The following is a 21,997-nucleotide window of genomic DNA, read 5'->3' on the forward strand; positions in this document are numbered from 1 at the left end:
TAGTTCAATCACTGTGAAAATCAATTTAGAGATTTCTCAAAGAACTTAAAACAGAACTTCCATTTGATCCAGCAATCCCACTACTGGGTATATACTCAAAGGAAAAGAAATCATTCCACCAAAAAGACACATGGATTCATATGTTCAACACAGAACTATTCGCAATACCAAAGACACGGAATTGACCAAGACATCCATCAACAGTGGACTGGATAAAGAAAATGTGGCACATACACACCATGGAGACATACATACGGCCAATAATCACATGAAAAAAGGTCAACATAATTGATCATTAGAAATGCAAATCAAAACCACAATGAGACACCATCTCACACCAGTCATAATGGCTATTACTAAAAAATCAAAAAATGAGATGCTGGTGAGGTTGTAGAGAAAAAGCAATGCTTATACACTGTTGGTGGGAGTCTAAATTAGTTCAACCATTTTGTAAGACAGTGTGGTGATTCCTCAAACACCTAAAATCAGAAATACCATTCAACCCAGCAATCCCGTTAATGAGTATTTACCCAAAGGAATATAAATTGTTCTGTCATAAAGAAGCAAGCATGATGTTCACTGCAGCAATATTCACAAAAGCAATGACATAGAATAAACCTAAATGTCCGTCAATGACAGACAAGATAAAGAAAATGTGGCGCATATATACCATGGAATACTATGAAGCCATAAAAAAAGAATGAGTTCGTGACCTTTGCAGGGACATGGATGGAGCTGGAGGCCATTATCCTTAGCAAACTAACAGAGGAACAGAAAACCAAATACTGCACATTGTTCTTACTTATAAGTGGGAGCTAAACGATGAGAACATATGGACACATAGAGGGAAACAACACACACTGGGGCCTACTGGAGGGTGGTTTTCTGTTCCTCTATTGGTTTGCTAAGGGTAATGGCCTCCAGCTCCATCCATGTGGGTGGCAGGAGGGAGAGGAACAGGAAGAATAACTAATGGATACTAGGCTTCATACTTGGCTAACAAAATAATCTGTACAACAAACCCCCATGATACAAGTCTACCTATATAACTGTGAAAGGAAAATAAACTGGTCCCCCCCAAAATCACTAAGCTAAAAGAAAAACTCAAGCTGGAAACTGCTTAGGACAAACCTGCCTCCCATTCTATTCAGTTATCCCTGTGCTCACTGAGGTAAATGCACATCTGATGCCTCCTTTGGAAAGGCTAATCAGAAATTCAAAACAATGCAACTGTTTGTCTCTCACCTATCTGTGACCTGGAAGCCACCTCCCACTTCGGGTCTTCCTGCCTTTGCTTCAAGTTGTCCTGACTTTCCAGACTGAACCCATGTACTTCTTACATATATTGACTGACGTCTCACGTCTCCCTAAAGTGTATAAAACCAAGCTGTGCCCCGACTACCTTGGGCACATGTCAGGACTTCCTGATGCAGTGTCATAAGTGCACATCCTCAACTTTGGCAAAATAAACTTTCTAAATTAATTGAGACCTGTCTCAAATTTTGGGGGTTCACATAACAAACCTGCACATGTACCCCAAACCTAAAATAAAAGTAAAGTTTTCAAAAAAAGGAAATGTAGCACATAAGCATGTATTATGTGGCCATTAAAAAAGAAATTATGTCATTTGCAGTAATGTGCATGCAGCTGGAGGCTGTTATCCTAAGTGAAATAACACAGGAACAGAAAAACAAATATCACATATTCTCACTTATGATTGGGAGCTAAACAATGAATACATATGAACACAAAGACGGGAACAACAGACACTGGGACTGCTTGATGGGGGAGAGTCAGAGGAAAGCATGGGATAGAAGACTATCAGGTACTCTGCTCACTACCTGGGTGACAGTATCATTTGCACACTAAGTAAGGCTCAGTGACATGCAGTTTACCCATGTAACACATCTGTTCACATACCCCTGGAATTTAAAAGTCGAAGGAAAAAGAGAATATATCATGTATACTGAAGGTAGCATAGCAAAAGGGCAAGGATGGTCATCTCAGTAAAACATGCCAAAACAACTGGATATCCATATACACTTTTTAAATGTACTCAAAAAACAAATCATCTAAAAAATAAATTTTAAATGAGATCAAAATGAGAAAGACAAAACATTAATGCTTGTAGAGTATAACACAGGAGTACATCTACAAGGCTTTAAGATAAAGAAACACTCCTTAAATGGTACATAAAAAAATACTAACCATAAAATAAAAACAAGAAATTTAATTAGTAAGATATAAAACAGTAAGGTATAGCCTGGGAGAAGATATAACACATATATCAAATAGAGGCCCAATAATCATAATATAAAGTTCTTTTATAAATCCACATGAAGGCAAACAAAAACAGTTTAAAAAGATGCTCAAAATAATACTTCACAAAAGATTTCCAAAATGGAAAAGTTGTTCAACATCATTAATAAAGAAAATTCAAATTAAACTACTCTAAATACTACTACACAATCACCAGAATGGCTAAAATGAAAAAGACAGTTTCCAAATGTTAAGGTAGACATGAAGTTATGTGAATGGTCATAAACAACTGGTGGGTTTTCAATCTTTACAAGTACTTTAAAAAACTCTGGGGCAGTGTATACTAAAGTTGAAATATATACAGGCATACCTCGAAGATATTGCAGGTTCAGTTCCACACCACCACAATAAAGCAAATATTATAATAAAGTGAGTCAGTCACACAAATTTTTTAGTTTCCCAATGCATACAGAAGTCATCTTTACACTATACTATAGTCTATTAAGTGTACAAAAGCATTATGTGTAAAAAACTGCAATGACATACCTAAATTTAAAACTACTAAACTGCTAAAAATGCTAAGAACCATGTGAGCCTTCAAATCGGAATCTTTTTAGTAGTAAAGGGTCTTACCTCAATGTTGATGGCTGCTAACTAACCAAAATGATGGTTATTGAAGGTAGCTTTGGCAATTTTTAAAGAATAAGACAATAAAGTTTGCTGCATTGACTGACTCCTTATTCAGAAAAGATTGCTCCACAGCATGAAATGCCACTTACTAGCATTTTACTCATAGTAGGGATTCTTTTAAAACTGGGGTCAATCCTCTCAAACTCTATTGCTGCTTTATCAACTAAATTTATATACTGTTATAAATTTTACAAAATGTATACACACACACATACACACACACACATTTATTTATTTTTAACAGTTGGGGTCTCACTGTGTCACCCAGGCTGGAGTGCAGTGGTGCAATTATGGCTCACTGCTGCCTTGAACTCCCAGGGTCCTCCCACCTCAACCTTCTGAGTAGCTGGGACTATAGGCGTGTGCCACCACACTTGGCTAATTATTTTATTTTATTTATTTTTTTATTTTTGAGATGGAGTTTTGCTCTGTCGCCCAGGCTGTAGTGCAATGATGTGATCTCAGCTCACTGCAACCTCCGCCTCCTGGATTCAAGCAATTATCCCACCTCAGCCTCCTGAGAAGCTGAAATTACAGGAATGTGCCCCCACACCTGGCTAATTCCTGTACTTTTAGTGGAGATGGGGTTTCTCCATGTTGGCCAGGCTAGTCTTGAACTCCTGACCTCACATGATCTGCCTGTCTTGGCCTCCCAAAGTGCTTGGGATTACAGGCGTGAGCCATCATGCCCAGCTTATTTTGATTTTTAAATGGAGTCTCACTTTGTTGCCCAGGCTGTTTTCAAACTCCTAGCCTCAAGTCATCCCCTCTACCTCAGCCTCCCAAGTTGATGAGATTATAGGAATGAGCTACCATACTTGGCTACCAGGAATAGATCCCATTTCAAGAAACCACTTTCTTTGCTCCTCTGTAAGAAGCAACTCCTCAGCTGTTCAAATTGCTGCAATTCAGTCACATCTTCAGGCACTACTTCTAATTCTAGTTCTCTAGCTATTTCTACTAAATCTGCAGTTACTTACTCCAGTGAAATCTTTAACCCATCAAAGTCATCCATAAAAGTTGGTTGGAATCAACTTGTTCCAAACTCCTGTTAATGCTGATATTTTGACCTCCTCCTATGAATCATTAAAGTTTTTGATGTCACCTAAAATGATGAATCCTTTCCAGAAGGTTTTCAATTTACTTTATCCAGATCCATCAAAGGAATCACCATATATTGCAGCCATAGCCTTACAAAAATGTATTTTTTAAATATATTTAGCCTAATTCTTAAGGGTCCTAGGATTTTTCAGCAGGATAAACAAACATTGGCTTCAACTTAAAGTCACGAGTTGCATTAACCCCTAACAAGAGAGTAAACCACTCCTTTGAGTCTTTGAAGCTAGAAATTCATTTTTCCTTTCTAGATGTGAAAGTCCTAGATGGCATCTTTTTAAATAGAAGTTTATTTTGTCTAGATTGAAAATCTTTAGTGTAGCCACTTTTTTTAATGATCTTAGCTAGATCTTCTGGATAACTTGCTGCAGCTTCTATATTAGCACTTGCTGCTTTACCTTGTACTGTTATGTTATGGGGACAGCTTATTTTCTTAAACCTCATGAACCATTCTCTCCTAGCTTCAAAATTTTTGCAGCTTCCTTACTTTGGTCAGCCTTTGTAGAAATGAATAGAGTTAGGGCCTTCTCTGGATTAGGCTTTGGCTTATGGGAATGTTGTGGCTGGTTTCATCTTCTATCTAGACCACTCAAACTTTCTATCAAAGATCATTAACCTCGTATTACCATAATAGATGTAGTATTAATGAAAAAGTTTGAAATATTGTGAGAATTACCAAAATACGACACAAACACAAAGTGAGCGTATCCTGTTGGAAAACGTGTTGATAGACTTGCTTAACACAGAATTGCCACAAACCTTCAATTCGTAAAACACTCAATAGCTGCAAAGCGCAATAATACAAAGAGCAATAAAACGAGGTATGCCTGTATAGAACAACTGTATTCCTAGTACAACCGAACAGATGAATACATTTCAAACCAAAAGATATGTTCATAAAGCCTTTAATCATAAGATCTCAAAACTGGAAAGCCAAATGTTCATCAGCAATAGAACAGATCAAGTATAGTGCAGAATGCTAAATAAAAAAAATTAAACTACAGCTATACTCAACAACACTGATAAATCTCAAAAATGTATGTAATGATGTCATATGAAAGAATTTATATGGTTTGAACCCATCTGTAATAATTCAAAAAGTAAGCAAAACTAAATTATAGTGTTTAAAGAAAACACAGGAAAATGGCATGATTAGCATAATGGTAAATGAGCTGGAATGGGAGAGTTAATTGAAAAATGCCTTTTGCTACACTGGCAATTTCTTGGCCTAGGTGGTTTTACATTAGTATTCATTTTGGGAAAAATCATTAGGCCCTATATTTTTATTTTGGGCAATTTTCTACGTGTAGCATTTTACATTTTTAAAAAGGTTCCAAAGGACAATTATTTAAGTCAGAGAACCTCTCATTTATCAATAATGATAGCCAGATAAAAAACTTTCAGATTTATAAAACAGATTTATAGAGTGAGGCTTCAATGGTATTTACAAATAGTAAATTTAAATAATTCACCTGTTATTAAAATATCATTTAATGTGAAAAACTAACTTACATAGATGTAAAGACAATATCTATTATCTAAAGTCGATATGACATATTTTTTCCTAAAAAAAAAATAAGTATTCTATAGACTAAGTATAAGCACTTTACATGCCAACTAAGTGGATTTCCATTACATGCCAACCAAGTGGATTAGAGAGAAAAATGAGTACAGCTGTCCATTTTCCAGGACTCATGGCAAAGATAAAAAGAGAACCTGGTTGGTTATGTGGATATACAAAGCAGAATGGTTGAGTATGCCAGCACGTTCCATAGAGTAGAAGATGCAACAAAGAAGACAGCGAGAGGTACAGAATTAGAATGTTTGCTTTTCCAGAGCAAACGCATTTCAGTTGTGTTTCAGCCTTCTGCCGAACACCATAAAGAGTTTTTCAGGTACTAAATATTCATTAAATTAAGTATTAGATAAAGATTACTAAAGTATAATCATTGAAAACTTCATCACATTTTGCCTTCTTAAAAAAATGTCATTAAAATTTTTTAAATTAAAAAATTAGTCCAGGATACTATACCTGAATAAGTGAGGCTGCTTTATTTTGAACTCTTTCCAGCTTTTCCTTTTTTAACATTAACAATTTTTTCTGTGCTAAGACTCTTCGCCAATATTTCTGAATGACAAGTGCTGCATTAAGTTTTTTTCTCAATCTTTGTTTTGTTAGGAAATTGATTACAGCTGATTGAATAATTCTTGCAGCTTTATCTCTCTCCTAAAATAAAAAAAAGTCAGCAAATGTAAATTAAACACTCAGTTAAAACCTTAAATTATTCTTTGTAAGATAATTATGTGTCAAACATCAATCAAATTCATCCTGGAAATAAAACAGTCCCACACTTATTGTGTTCATCTTTGGAATACTGATAATTCTAGACATGTCGAAAGGGCTAATAGGTTGGCTTGCAGATATATTTGCATGATGAAACAAAGATTCCTAAGAAATAGTCTAAGATAAAGATCATACAGGTTTGATCTATCACAGATTCTCAGGAATCAAAATAAAGGCCAATTGAAGTGTAATGTGGTATGTTTCTCAGATTTGGGTCCACTGAATTCCTGATTGACTTTTAGTAAAGGGCCACTGGATTCTATGGAAAAAAAAAAAAAGTTAGAGAATTCTAACAATTTGAACAAAGCAAAACACTAAAGGGAGAAACAAAATACCTACTTCTTTAGCACAGAATACATTGTGGCCTTAGGCCATAGAGGCTCAAGAGAAAGAGTATAGTTTGGATTATGAGAATTGGTATCTGAGATGCCCAACACTCATGGTCAGAGAGGAGCCAGCTCCCCAGTTACGTTAGAGGGCAATATCCCCCATGTCTCTATTTGTTACATCTGATAATAAATTGTTATAAATAATAACACATTCTATGTCCAGCACCATTCTGAACACTTCATGAATAACCCATTTAAATCTCACAACAACCAACATAAGAAACAAATGGACAAATACTACTCTTATGATCAGTAGAAAACTGAGGCAATGAGTGAATTAGCTTCTTAGTTTATTGGGAATACAGCCAGGATTTGAACCAGTAAGTTTGGCTTTAAAGTAACTTTGCTATACTGTCCAACACTAGATTTATCACTTTATTTCACTGGAATTGGAGACTAGAAATGAATTATTTCCTCTGGTGGAAAGGAACAACTTAGGGCAGGCATGTCTGGCAATTTTTTGTGTTGCTATCTGATACAGTCCACCATGCAAGGGTAGGCTCTACCCAGAGATTAGCTATAATTCCAATTATTAATTAATAACAATCAGTGGATGTTATCTGTGCATGAAAATTGTACAACACGAGAACACAATCAAACTGTTATTAATAACAGTTATGGAAATAATCAAACATTTTTACATATAAAAAAGGTGACCAATAGATTGAAATACAAATACTAGACAACAGTAAGGGCTATATACTGGATCATTCCTATAGAGAGAAAGAGTAAACAATTCTAAAATTGGGCTAGGGGAATTATGTATATAACAAGCTGATTAAGTCATCTAACACCATTGTCAATGCCCCTATGAAACCTATGGCCTTTAGGCTATAGAGGCTCCAGTTAAAAGCACACCCCTATTAGAATAAATAAATAAATAAAATTTTCAAATGTTGCAGTTCAGAAGTATATCACATTTGAGTCAAAAGCTGCAAGGGTCAGGGCATTCATGGACAAAATAGGCTCAAGTAAATTGTAACTTAACTCGGTTTTTACATCATCTCTATAGAACTAAAATACAACTTTACATGTCATTAGAGAAGTTAAAGATGAAAAACAAAGAAATTAGAAGAGGCAAATATATTACCAAATTTAGCAACTATTTGAAAATTTACATATACTGATGATAAAGGTTTCCATGCCTGTGGTCATTGAACCTTTTTAATTATACTGTTGTTGAGTCAGCTAGGTACCAGCTTATTTTTTTTATCTTGCCTCATACATATAGGGCCAAATTCTAGGACTTCTTTTGCTTTGAAGTTTATGGCTATTGGTTGACAGGAAGAACAGAGCGCGGTAATGTACCAGGGGATGCTTAAATAGTTCATCAGGTAATTTTAGCTACCTGCCAAAGTTTCTTTATCAGTTTGAGCCACTCCATTATTAACAGGTTTATGTAAAGTATAATAACATAAAAGCAAAATATAAAACCTGAAAAATAGCTATCTCAAGTTAATGTTTATATGTTTAGTAGCTTGTAATAACATAAGGAGCCTGCTGCTTAGTGTTCTAAATAGAAAATGGAAAGATATAATTGGATGTGAGGTAATTGTATAAAAGAGGGAGTATGGTCACCAAGAGAAAGGAGAGAAGTAGTGGTCTAACTGGGCCCAACAAGTTTAACCATAAGTCTAGAAATTTCTCTTAATTTAGTCCTTCAAAAAATGAAAACTTCTACTATTTGCATTAAATAAATCAAGAAAAGGAATGTCACCAGCAAAAATCTAAGAAAATTCTACAGTTAATATCTGATTAAGGCCGGGTGCAGTGGCTCATGCATATAATCACAGCATGGTGGGAGACAAAGTCAGGCAGATCACTTGAGGCCAGGAGTTCGAGACCAGCTTAAGCAATGCAGTGAAACCCTGTCTCTACAGAAAATAAATAAATAAATAAATAAATAAAGTAGCTGGGTGTGGTGGCATGCACCTATAATCCCAGTTCCTCAGGAGGCTGAGGCACAAGAATTGCTTGAACCCAGGAGGCAAAATTTCAAGTGAGCTGAGATGGTGCTATTGCACTCCTGCCTGGGTAACAGAGTGGGACCTTGTCTCCAAAAGAAAAAAAAAATCTGATTAATTGAAGGCTATCTTGAGCAGAAAATAAAAGCAGAATACATATATATCTATCTCTTGTAATTCTAAAACTCTCATTTAATGCAATATACAAAGGGTGAATCAAATAGCTTGAGGACTGGCCAGGAGAGGCACTTTCCTGAAATCTTTCCTAAAAAAATTCTGCTAGAACTGTTGGAAGCTCCTAGGGGAATTGTTTTAGGAAAGTTTTCAGGAAGTTATTCTCCAAGTGATATGTAGGTAGGGAGGCAGATTCTGAGTTGAGGGGCACTATAGGGCACAGAGCATATTGAGTAGCAGAAAAGACCATTTGTAAGTGTTAAGAGTAGGGCAAAAGCAAATTACTTCAATTACTCTTAATTCCAAGTCTGATGTGGTATGAAAAAACATATATTCTGTTTAAAAGTTGCCAAAATTTAGCTGTTTTACACAGCTACCAAGAATTGTATCACAGATGCATATTTCATACTTGAGAAGGAATATTGGGTGGAACATATTTCTGAAATATTTATGATAAATTTTATTAGGCATGGCTGCTTTTTTTTTTAAGTCTTCCAAATAAATAAATATAATGCTAATTAGTAGATGGAATAGGGAGACAAAACGATTGAAATATTTGTTCAACTTGATCAAGGAGAGCATTTCTTAGATTATTAAAAGTAACAATTTTCTCAGAACTTAAGAAAAGTTTTTTCACATTAATGAAATTTTTGTACTATTGGGGTCACAAAGGGAAACAATAAATGACAACTCTATTCTTATGCCCAGATCTTAGCATTTTGAAAAATTAATAGTAGAAACCAAAATACTACTTTTAAAACTAATAAAGGATAAACTAGAAGACAGCTTCATGGCAAACAAAATAAGCTTACTAATTAAACCACAAAATCAGACACTTGATGCCCAGGCCCAGGCAGCACTACTTGAGGTCAAGCCTCACAGAGCACAGAATAAAAAATTAATGGAAAGCTCCTGCTCTCTAGAGTCAGGTTAGATTCCAGTAAGAGGAAAGGAAGGGCTGAGTCAAGCATCCCTATGTATTCCTCACAAATTTAAAAAGCAGATTAAGTTATTCCTCTTCCCCTGGGATAGACTAAGTGAAGAGGTGGACAGAGACTGGAAGACATATCAAATGAAAAGAATATTAGCAATTAGGGAGAAATACTCATACTTCCCCAACCCAAAATATATATACACAATTATTAAATTTATCTTAATGATGTCATACATCAGTAAAATGTAAAATTGTGTCAAAAATCAATCAACTGATATAGTACAATTCACACTATAGTGGTTTCATATTCTAGGAGTACCTGATGGCGTTTGAGATCTGTTTTTAGTTTATATTTTCTCCATGTTGTTTGTATGAGTCGAGCAGCTCTTATTTCTTTACGAAGATCCAAAAGCCTTGCACAAAGAAATGACAAATAGGTAATAACCACCTAAAATAAAAACCACAAAAGATAAAAACAGAAGGTGAACAGAGAATACAGTACTCACTATCATCTTCTGAGGCTTTATTATTGAATTATTAATTAAGAAACTCTTCTTTTACTTACCTTTTCATCTGGAATTGTATTCGACATATCTGAATGATTAATCATAGCAGGTATTCCACCAAGGTCTCTAACTGCAGACCTAACCAAATGAAAATTTTTCTTTTCATTTTCTAGGAGCTCTTTGTATAGTTCTGAAGTGTTTTCTATTATGCAGGAGGAAAAGAGAAATTAGGTATTTGTAGCTCCAAATCAGACATGGCAAAGAATCAGAAAAGTTAATTAACAAAAAGGGACTAACCCTGATCAAATGCTTTAAGAGACATATCCAGAGAACTTTCATCAGATTCAGATGATGAATTTAATACCACTGAACCAGTTTGCGTACATTCCACAGTTTGAGTAGTACGCTGACATATAGCGTTAAATGGCACATAGCAAGGATGGTAATGGTGGATCAGGTAACATAACACACGGCCGTCTGAGAAGGACACAGTAAAATTCTCCACCTGATTGAAAATACCACAAAAAGAATTAACTGCATTTAGAAAGTAATATAGATACAATGGTTTGCAGAATACCTGTGAATGATAGAGGAAGAGACTGGAGTGACAAATCTACAAGGTAAGAAATGGCAAGTTTGACTGGTAACCTCTAACATTTAAGAGAAAGAAGTAAAACAGACTCTCCCCTAGAACCACCTTATCTGAGGGCATGGCACATCCAACACCTTGATTTCAGACTTCTAACCTCTGGAACTGTGACAGAATAAATTTCTACTTTAAGCCATGTAGTTTGTAGTAATGTGTTCTGGTGGTCTTAGGAAACTACAATTAGCAATGAGAGTGGACTCTCGTTATTTGTGAAAACTAAATTTGTGAATGCTGAACCATCGCACAGAGGGGAAATACACAGATAGTGTCCTGTGAACCTCTGGTTATAACATGTTTATCAACATGTTATTGGATTATATAATCCACACATAACCTTGTTTTATGTGTGTTTCTGATTCAGTAACATTAAACTCGTGACCAACAGCCCTATAATTCATGCCTGCATTAAAATTATTTAATGCATATATTTTCTGTATAAAGGCACATCACAGTCTTCTCCTAAGAACACAGGAGTTAATTACTACACTTAAAGGCCATTTTAAACAGGGAAATCACCAACAACAAGCACAAAAGATTCAAAAAAGCGCAATGTTAAATAGGTTCCAAAAAGGACACTTATTTACAGTGCAAGAGCTGAAACAAAAAGACAGAGCGCCACCTTGTTTGACATCAACTGGGAATGAGTACCTAGGCATTCACACATGTCAATGAATGACCATAAAAGGCTGCAACTACTATTTTTGGCATTAAAAAGAAATTTTAGCTAGTATGAAAATTCCAAATGTGGAATTAATTAATACTGATGATCAACTTTGGCTCTCCAGTATTTAGTTAAAACATAAAAGATTATCCGTATGTGTAACATCTTTTCTACTAATAACTTCTTCAAAGTATAACCATATTGCAAGGTCTACCATATTTTGCTACACATACCCTGTATCACTGTTTCTGTTTTTTATTTGTTACCAGATAGTTTATCCATGTGTTAAGGGCAAATTTTTTTCACATATTTACATTAAGAAGTACACTTCATACAGAAATACAGTATCAACCCAACAAATGATTATAGAAAGACTTAAATTTTGTTTTTCTTCCTCTATCTAGTGGTAAGTTCTTGGTTGTCCCTTTCTGCATGTAGGCTTATTTGAATTGACCTTCATAATGATACGATCCTTTTATGTCCCAGTTCTACGCAAGCATCTTCTACTAAGACTTCCATCTAGGGCATATTTTTCTTCTCTTAGTGATAAAATTATCATGTATCATACAGTTAGTGATAGATTAGATGAAATATGGTATACAACACATTTACTCATTTGAGGAAAAGTTTGCTTACACAGATGAACTAAGAAATTGAAGAAAAGACTTTATGCATTAAGTTTAACTGACTTTTACCAACATTTATTAAAATATATTGGGCTAAACAAAAACAAAGAAACGTACCTTTTTATTATAGAAGGCACAAACAGCATTTACCCAATCCATCAATAACTTTATGTTTTCGCCATATTGTTCAAAGGAACCACTATCCCTTTTGCCTTTTTTCTTATTAGTAAGAGGATCAGACTGGCATGATGATAGAGATACTGTTTTCTTTATACTCTTTGTGTGTTTTAGAAAGGCAATTTCTTCCTTTAATTGATCTAAATTAAGAGAAATATTCACCTAAAACAAACACAAAAAAAGATAAATGCCTTTATATTTTCCACATATTATTTTTGACCCACACAGAAATAAAAGTAATCATCATCTTTTTTAGAGAAAGTGTAGAAGATTTTTTAAACCAGACAGTTAAAAAAATCAAAGAAAATAAAGTGCCTGGATATTTTAGTACAAAACAGTCCTTTTTTTCCAAAGACAAATACCATCCACACTGAAGTGATAAAATGTTCACTGGTTAAGAACACAAGATTTGGGGCCACATGGGATTTATCAATGATGTAAACTGTAGTTTCAGTTTCCTCATCTGAGAGGTAGACTTAACACCTACTTTGCAGGTGTGTGGTGAAGATTAGAATTAAATATATATATGTATAAAGCATATATCACAGTTCCTGGGGCAAAATAAACATTATTAAATGATACTTATTGTTGTTATTCTTTATTAGAATAATAAAGAATAATTCAAATTGTTTTTAAATCAGTATTCAAAATTGATAAAAAGTACAAGATGTACCAAATATATAATACCTGAAAAGCAAATGCTATTTTCCAAAGCAAACCAAGAGTTTTTTCTCTGTGCCTATCCACAATATCCTTAGACAGAATTGTATTTCCTATAAAAGAAAAGGTTGTCCATTAGCATAAAATATGCACATATCAATATTCAGTGAGGAGAATAAGTTTTAGCTCGACTCAGTTTTTACCATGCTCATCACTTAATTCAATTCCTCGTGATTTAAGAACTTGAAGAACAATGTCAACATTGTGCATCTTTTGAAGACGACTTATTGCCGGAATCCTGAGTTTCTTTGAGAGATCCCAGTTCTGTGTGAGAAGTTCCATGGTTCGCCTAGCAGTAATAAAATGTTCAGATGAAATTGTTATATAAAAACATATATGGAAAAAAAACCTTCATTGAAATATAGTTATTTCCCACATAAATCCCAGCAGTTTAAGGGCTTTCTGATAAGTAAGACTTCAAAAAGTATCTCAAAACTCTGTTGCTCCATAGTTGGCAAGTAGAGTTCTTATTTTAAGTCTGGGATCGAATTGTGTGAACAGATGATAAGAAAATAAGACATACGCACAGAAATGCATACATGAACGAACAGGGCTCTACAGAGAAGAAAAAGAAGAAAGGAAAGATGTAGAGCCGAGAGGAAGCACATTTATTTATTGGGATGTACTATATTCTACATATCAAGCAAGTGGTTTATTCTCTTATTTTAGTTATCATGGTAAAGCCCACAATTAGATATTGTTAGATGAAGAAACTAAGGCCCAAAGAACGTAAATGAATTGCCGATGGTCATAGAGCTGGTAATGGCAATACTAAGATGAGAAATACAATCCAGTTTTACTAGTTTCCACAGTAATTCCTTTATTTATGTAATATATATATATATATATACTATACATAAATAATATACATACACATATACCTAATTACTATACAAATATTTGAGTATCTACCTAACAGAGACAGGTATACCACAGTTCGAATTCAAACCCCTAATATTATTTGACCAGTAGTATTTTATTCACTAGACAATAGTTAATATTTCCCCAGAAAAAAGCAAGCCCCAACTGATTTCTGTCTGTAACCAAAAGCTGGCAGAATTACTTATAGAACCACAGTTTCTAAAGGCTAGAAAGAGACTTAAGATAATTCTGGGCCAACCATCCAATCAGTTGTAGACCAACCCATCACCCATGGCATTAATAGAGTAACCATTACAAAGCATTCTCAAGTGACTTAAAGATCTATGAAATAGTCATTTTGCTCACACTTAACAAAACAGAAATTTGGTTATGCAAGATCTATCTCTTAACTACTTAGAATTCCTAAACCGACTAAATAACATCAACATCCAACATTTCTAAGTCCTCAGTAACTCCTGTAAAAGCATAAAAACAGGCTTTCTGACAGGTTCTGGTGGCTCATGCCTGTAATCCCAGCACTTTGGGAGGCCAAGGTGGGTGGATCATCTGAGATTAAGAGTTCAAGATGAGCCTGGCCAACATGGTGAAACCCCCAAATTTTTGTATTTTTCCATCTCCACTAAAAACACAAAAATCAGGCAGATGCGGTGGTAGGTGCCTATAGTCCCAGCTCCTCGTGGGGCTGAGGCAGGAGAATCGCTTGAACCCAGGAGCCAGAGGCTACAGTGAGCTAAGATCACCCCATTGCACTCCAGCCTGGGCGACAGGGCGAGACTCCGTCACAGGGGAAAAAAAAAGGGATGGGGGGCTTTCCTTGTGGAAAAATAGCACTCAGCATTAAACCAATCCTTGTTCCTCCTAGAAAGTGGAAAAAGTATAAAAACATGAATTCCTATTGGCCATAATATTGATGTGGTGACTTGAATTTATGGAATAAACAAATTAACCAACTAAAAAAATAACGTGAAATATTTTAAACAAAATGATCTTAGCTTGAATGGAACTGCTCAAGTGAGACAAAGCTGTAGTAATGTTCAAAAGACTATTAACTGATGAGAATACTCATCAGAAAGAAAAGAATGTTCATGGAAATTTAGCATAAAAGAAAGCAAAGGACATGTAAATTGTTTTCGAAAAACTGGGGATTCATAAAAATCTAGGATCTCGTCCTCATAAACATCAAAGAATTCCTCCATTCTAGCCAAGTGGTCCTCTGACCTCTGTTTGAACCTTCCAAAACTATGAACTGCTTTCTTCCTACAGACATGTCTGAATATTGGCAAGTTTTTATACCAAACCCACACTGATCTGCCTAAAACTTTCATCGTTCATGCATAGTTATTTTGCTTGGCAATAAACAAATCTAATCACTTTTGAGTATAAGACAGTTCTTCAAATATATGAAAACATTTATGTCCCAGAGTTTACTCTTCTGTTCTGTTTCTCTAAATATTCAGTTCCTTCAATGGGTTTCCATGAAACATGGATGTAAGGTTTTTAGTTTATACTCTAAAGTTATCTCTAGTAAAAACAAAGAAATTTAAAAATATATCCAAAGAACTTCTTTCCTATTATTCAGTTGAGTTTTTAAACAATTTGAATTTTAACATGAAGACTGCCTGCAATTAATTTTAGCTACAATATAAGCAATTTAAAATCTGACAAAAATGTACCAGGGTCAGGTAAAGAATCTGGTTAAGTTTTAACTGTAGCAGAGATATTTTAAAAAGACAATTAAATCTGTGCTTCCCATACATCAACATTTAACTAGCTGTTTTGAGGCATAACAACTTCCTAAACACACAGAGAAAAAACTGTCATTGCTTTAAAGAAATCTCTTGCCTTGACCCCAAAAGTGCTTCCCTGATAAGGATGTAACATATTTTGGAGAGTTCCCTAGACATAAAATGAGTATCTCCAACCCAGGTATCCTGAAGAGGCCAATCATGGCAAAATGCTAAAGTCCATTCCTTCCAAAGCAAAACTGGCTAGCCATTATACATACCAAAGCCAATTTTGAGCATTCCAGTTTGCTACTGAGGAAATACTGTGTAATCTGAAGTCAGATTTCATGAGTTTATGTCTCGATTCCACCGTGGAAAACTTTGGCAATCTATTCTACCACTTCATCTCATTTTCCTGATATGTAACAAGGTTGACACTACTAAAAATGGTCTCGAATGATATAAAACTCATGAAACCACTGTCGATAAAAAGTGTTATTTCAATGTTTGATATTTTAATTAGTTTAATGCTCTTACCAACTCCTATTCTGAGACATCAGTAATTATTATCCATGAGCCCTAGTACCATGCCATCAAGAAAAATGGTGTGGATAGGAGACAAGGTTTCTGGACAAAACACTGATGTACCATTTCCCCGAAAAAGAAACCATAATTTTTTCAATACTAAATTTATTCTACTACATGAAAGAGCAAGATTGAATAATTATTAAAAAAAGTGTTTTCCAGAAAATATTAATCTACTCCATTAAGCAAAATAATTCTATTTCTTATACTTACACAAGGCGCACGCCACACTGCAAGTCTACAGCAAGATTTGCAACAGCAAAATCAAATTCATCAAATGGTGTCTGAACATGGTTAACAGGTAATCCCAATAAGCCAAGGTGACGGGAAAGGTCACCTTCACCACTTAGGAAATCTCGTGAAAAAGCCAAAAGGATTTCTTTACTTGCCTATAAAGAAATAAGTTCCAGATATTATATTCCAATATTATAATTTTGCTTATAATAAAAACAAATCCTCCAAATCATTATGTACATATAAAAATAAAATAGTAATGTAAAAAGTTTCGTATTATACATTAATAATGTAAATTGCATACATTTCCAACTTAAGACCTTTCTAAAAGTTGCTCATAATAATACACTATAAATACTAGCATTGGCCAGGAGCAGTGCCTCATGCCCGTAATCCCAGCACTTTGGGAGGCAGAGGCGGGCGGAGCACAAGGTTAAGAGCTCGAGACCATCCCGGCCAACATGGCAAAACCCCGTCTCTACTAAAAATACAAGAATTAGTTGGGCATGGTGGCACATGCCTGTAGTCCCAGCTACTCAGGAGGCTGAGGCAGAAGAATCACTTGAACCCTGGAGGCAGAGGTTGTAGTGAGCCAAGATCACACCACTATACTTCAGCCTGGGCAACAGAGTGAGACTCCATCAAAATAAAAAAATAAAAACTAGCATTAATTTGATAATATGCTACATCAAAATTAGGAAAGAAATTTTCCCCAAAATTAAATCTTCAGAAGCATAGTTTAATCCATTTTCAAGTCAAAATTAAGAGTAACGATGATGTGCTGGTCAAAGGTAAATCAATAAAAATCAGGGATGGTTAAAATTACTGATGGAACTCACTAGACAGGCATTTCCTATATTACTCCCCTGAGTATTATTCTTTGGAAAACTAATTTTTTTTTCTAAAGAGAAAATATATCATAAAAGCAAGAAAAAGTCTTAAATGGGAAATACAAAATATAAAGCATGAAATGAAAACCATACCTTGAATTCAGCATCTTTACAAAAGAGACAAGGATCATGATCAATGAGTCTGGAAATTTTAGCATAATCAAGAAAACAGACCAACAACAATAATTTTTTCAAGGTGAATTTGGACAAAGCTTCTTCATGACCTTAAATAAAGTACAATAAAGCATAGCAAGTTAATTTATGAAAGGTAGGTTTCACCTTAAAATATGATAATGATAATAATAATAATATGTTAGTTAAAAAAAGAGGGGGTAGCTAGCAGAAATAAAACACTATGTGCCTTTTTAAGTGCTTTATGTGTATAAATCCATTTATTCCTCCCAATTGCTCTATGGGACAGGTACGTACCACTTACTATTTTCAATTCATAGATGAGGAAACAGGCACAGAGGTATCAAGAGATTTAGTTGGTCTTACTCAGCAAATATTTAATGAAGACCTACTATACGCAGCACTATCGTAGGTGCTAGAAATATAGTAGCACACTACAACAACTGTGACCCCCATAGGACTTACAACCCACTAGGAGGAAAGAATGGGTAGAGACCACAAATAGAATTATAAATAGTAATGGAGGAATTGATGGGGAATGAGGGTGGAGGAAGGGGAAGTACTAGAAACAGAGACTTATTAGATTGGTTTCTTTGAGAAAGAAAAATGTAAATAGAAACAGGAAGAATGACAAGAAGCCATTTATGTGTAGCGTGGAGAGAATGCAGGAGAGGCAGAGATACTTACCATCTCTATACAGATGAGGAACAGTGGGGTGTCTATACTCAGCTGCTATATCAGGATTCCAAAGTAAGCGATTCAGAATAAACACAGCCAATCCTGTGACATCACTGTTATCTTCCAAAGATATGAGTTCTCCATAAATTGTCTACAAAGAAATTAAAGCCAAAGTTGGAATTATGCTATCTCTAAGAAACAAAGGGATGTGACTGAGGAATGACAGACCATAACCTTGGGAACTGGCAAAGTTCTTCTTTTTAAATGACATGGTTATTTGCTAAATAACCTCTTTAAACTAAGCATATATAATTTATGTAGTTTTTAGTGTATATGGTATACTTTATAATGAAAAAAGGCAAAGCTCAGGACTAAGATAGTCTTAATTATCTGACAAGCAATATTCCCATTTTAATTTTTTCATTTAAGTTAAAGAACTATCAAATATAGGCATGTTGCTCAAATTTATTTTTAACTGTCCCATTAAGTACATCATGAAGATATGACAGAAATCTAAATATTCAAAATTTTATAATAGTTATCAAGGTAGAAAAAATCTGCAAATCATCTAAGATAATTTGGAAAGTTCAGATCTGTTTACAATCAATGACTTAAATATGAAATTAGTTTAACATTAGCTTGCTTATTATTAATAATTTTTAAAGCAATAAGAAAAAAACAAAAAAAAATCAAATTCTGTGACCCTACATTGACAAAATATAAAGATTAAACAATGGAAAAATATTAATACCTAACAAAATGGAGGTATTTATCTTTATTTACTTTTTTTTGGCCTTTGAAACTTTCTTAAAATCCTCAAAGATCATGGCCATTTATTTGCAGAATCCTAGGGTACAGTAATAAGGTACCTGTAAAAAGATAATACATCCCTACCACCTGCCATAAATTCACTATGACATGTGGGAGGTTAATACAGTCCTACCTAGTTTGTGCTTAGCCAGATAATGCACTTTGGCCAATGGAATGTGGGTGGAGATGATACAAATTACATCAAAGAGGTTTTAAAAAGCATTGCAAGGTTCCACCCAAGTTCTTGATTTTATTTCTGCCACAAAAAAGCTATGTCCCAAATATGGGGATTCTACTTCAATTGAGGTTCCAGAATTGTTTCACACATGAAGCAGAGCCAGTTGATATGTAATTTGTCAACTATTTAAAGGGGGATACTGGAATTGAAATAAGAAATCCCAGCAATGACACCATAATGCTGTGTAACCACAGTAAGCCTATTATTTATTCTCTCTGGGCCTCAATTCATTGGTATATAAAAACCAGATTATTACAAAGATCCTGTTCAGTCCCAAAGACTCTTCTATTCCAAAACTTGGAATAAATTAAAATCATAATGAGAGATCTTACATTAAGAAGGTAAGAAACTTAAAAAAAAAAAAAAGTGAAAACATACTAGTAAAATACTAAATAATAGGGATGCACAGAAGATATTTTTAATAAAAATTATCTTTAAACAGTCAATTATTAAGAGTAGGTTTCTAATTAAATTGGTTTTAACATTCTAGATATTACAGAGCCAAGTACTACATAAACAATGGAAATCCTGATGACATTTTTATGAGTACTATTCCATCAGATTGGTATAGGTTCAATTCCTGATCAATTAATTGGTATACAGCAAGTCATTTTAACATCTAAGCTTCTGTTTTGTTAGTGAAGTGGAAATAATAATACATACCTCACTGGGTTTTAAGAAATTTAAATTAGAAAATGTATTCAAAGCAGCCTTGTCTTTGCATTTGTAAATTTTCAAAAATGAGTTTACTATAGTTGTCATTATATCCAGTACCAAATTATGTTTATTTAAGAGACTGTACAGTAAAATGTAGTATAACAATATGGTATAATAATATACAATAGCATAGTCTATTTACCTAATAAGCATTTATTAATGGGTCTTACATTTTACACTAAAAGATGAATCAGGCTAACCTAATGATTTTATAACTTTTATAAGTAAAACCACATTTTAATAAAATGGGTCTATTCTACAAAAAATGTATAATAAAAACATATTGTTTTCAAAATCTGAATTGTGTGCTTACCTCTAGACCAATTCGAAGCCACAAAGGATTGTATGACAACAGCCAATTCAGGACCTTCTGACGTTCTCCTGAAATACATGTCAAAGGCAAATATGTTCAAATTGATAATCAAAATTTTATTTAAAAAAAATAAAACTTCATGGAGAGTGTATCACTGGGAAAAAAATAATTGCTTATATGAAATAATTTAAATAAAATACACTTCTAGTCTTAAATATACATGATCATATTCAAGTATGTGGGATTTTTGGCAGCAAAGCTAAAGCATTTATACTTAGCTTTGAAATACAAAATCTTTGGGGAAATAAGTATCTGAAAGAGATTCCTGCATTCTTATGTTCATGGCAGCATTATTCACAATATCCAAGATATGGAATCAATCTAAGTGTCCATTAATGCATAAGTAGATAAAGAAAATGTGGGGTGTGTGTGTGTGTGTGTGTGTGTATGCATATATATGTTAAATATGTATCTATATATAATGAAGTACTATTCAGCCTTAAAATGAAAGACATCCTATCATTTGTGATAACATGGATGAATCTGGAGGCTATTATGCAAAGTGCAATAGCCTAGGCACAGAAAAACAAATACTGTATGATCTCATTTATATGTGAAATCTAAAAAAGTTGAACTCATAAAAGCACATAGAATGGTGGTTGCCAGGGAATATGGTAGAGAAGTTGGGGAGATGGTGTCAAAGGGGTACCAAGTTTCAGTTACACAGAATGTATAAATTCTGGAGATCTAATGTATACCATGATGACTATAGTTAAAAACAAGTGAATTGTATACTTGAAATTTGCTGAGAGTACTTCTTAAATGTTCTCACCACACTCACACACAAAGGTAACTATGTGAGTAGATATATTAATTAACTTACTATAATCATTTATTAATATATACACATATCAACATCATGTTGCATACCTTAAATATATGCCATTTTTATTTGTCAATTATATGTCAATAAAGCTGGGGGGAAAAAATCACAAAATCTCTTGAATGTTTTTAAAGAATTAATGTCAAGATTTCTGCAATGTTCTTACCCACATCTTTCCATAGGTGTCTATCTTTCCGAACAATTAACCGCCTAGCTTCAATTTCAATTTCAAGCTTTTTAATAGCTTTAACCATTTTTTCAGAAGTAAACGAATGGCATGCTGCACGACGTAGTCTGTTTAACCTACACCGAGCAGTATAAGTTCTGAGAGACATTTCCTCTTTTGTAGGTGCTCTAGGAACACTTATTTTATGTTGATTCTCCAATCCCAAAAGAAGAGTAGCAGCATTTACTGGGTAAAAACAAAAGAAAGAATGTTTCTGGTTAAACAATATCTCTACATATTCTTAAATCCAGCAATAAAATGTAATTTCAGATGGTAAAAACAGAATCTATTCCGCACCCCTGCCAAGCTTACTCCTTAGGCCAGTCTGTCACTGCAACCTATGAGCTCTACCTGCAAAATGCACTCCAAGTCTAACCACTTCTCACCAATTCTGCTATCACATAAGTTCAAACATGATTATCTCTAATCCAGACTAATGAATTAATCTAACTGGTTTATCTGTTCCCATCTTTACA

At 34.3% G+C, this 21,997-nt stretch overlaps 1 protein-coding gene across 1 annotated transcript in view; it reads right to left on the reverse strand.

Annotated features, from left to right (window-relative positions):
• The window catches only part of ASPM (assembly factor for spindle microtubules), a 64,082-nt gene that overhangs the window by 33,041 nt on the left and 9,044 nt on the right, over window positions 1–21,997 (reverse strand). The window contains exons 6-17 of the mRNA XM_012459590.2: window positions 21,462–21,707; window positions 20,413–20,480; window positions 18,344–18,485; window positions 17,618–17,748; window positions 16,614–16,789; window positions 13,353–13,498; window positions 13,177–13,262; window positions 12,430–12,651; window positions 10,674–10,881; window positions 10,436–10,578; window positions 10,190–10,318; window positions 6,098–6,292 (exon numbers count right to left, since the gene is read on the reverse strand). Of these exons, the coding sequence (XP_012315013.2) occupies window positions 6,098–6,292; window positions 10,190–10,318; window positions 10,436–10,578; window positions 10,674–10,881; window positions 12,430–12,651; window positions 13,177–13,262; window positions 13,353–13,498; window positions 16,614–16,789; window positions 17,618–17,748; window positions 18,344–18,485; window positions 20,413–20,480; window positions 21,462–21,707 (1,892 nt within the window). The remainder of the gene's footprint in view (window positions 1–6,097; window positions 6,293–10,189; window positions 10,319–10,435; window positions 10,579–10,673; window positions 10,882–12,429; window positions 12,652–13,176; window positions 13,263–13,352; window positions 13,499–16,613; window positions 16,790–17,617; window positions 17,749–18,343; window positions 18,486–20,412; window positions 20,481–21,461; window positions 21,708–21,997) is intronic.

The sequence above is a fragment of the Aotus nancymaae genome, unplaced genomic scaffold (assembly GCF_030222135.1).
Source record: "Aotus nancymaae isolate 86718 unplaced genomic scaffold, 86718_ANA_hifiasm-v0.15.2.pri h1tg000039l, whole genome shotgun sequence".
In the NCBI taxonomy this organism is placed as follows: domain Eukaryota; kingdom Metazoa; phylum Chordata; class Mammalia; order Primates; family Aotidae; genus Aotus; species Aotus nancymaae.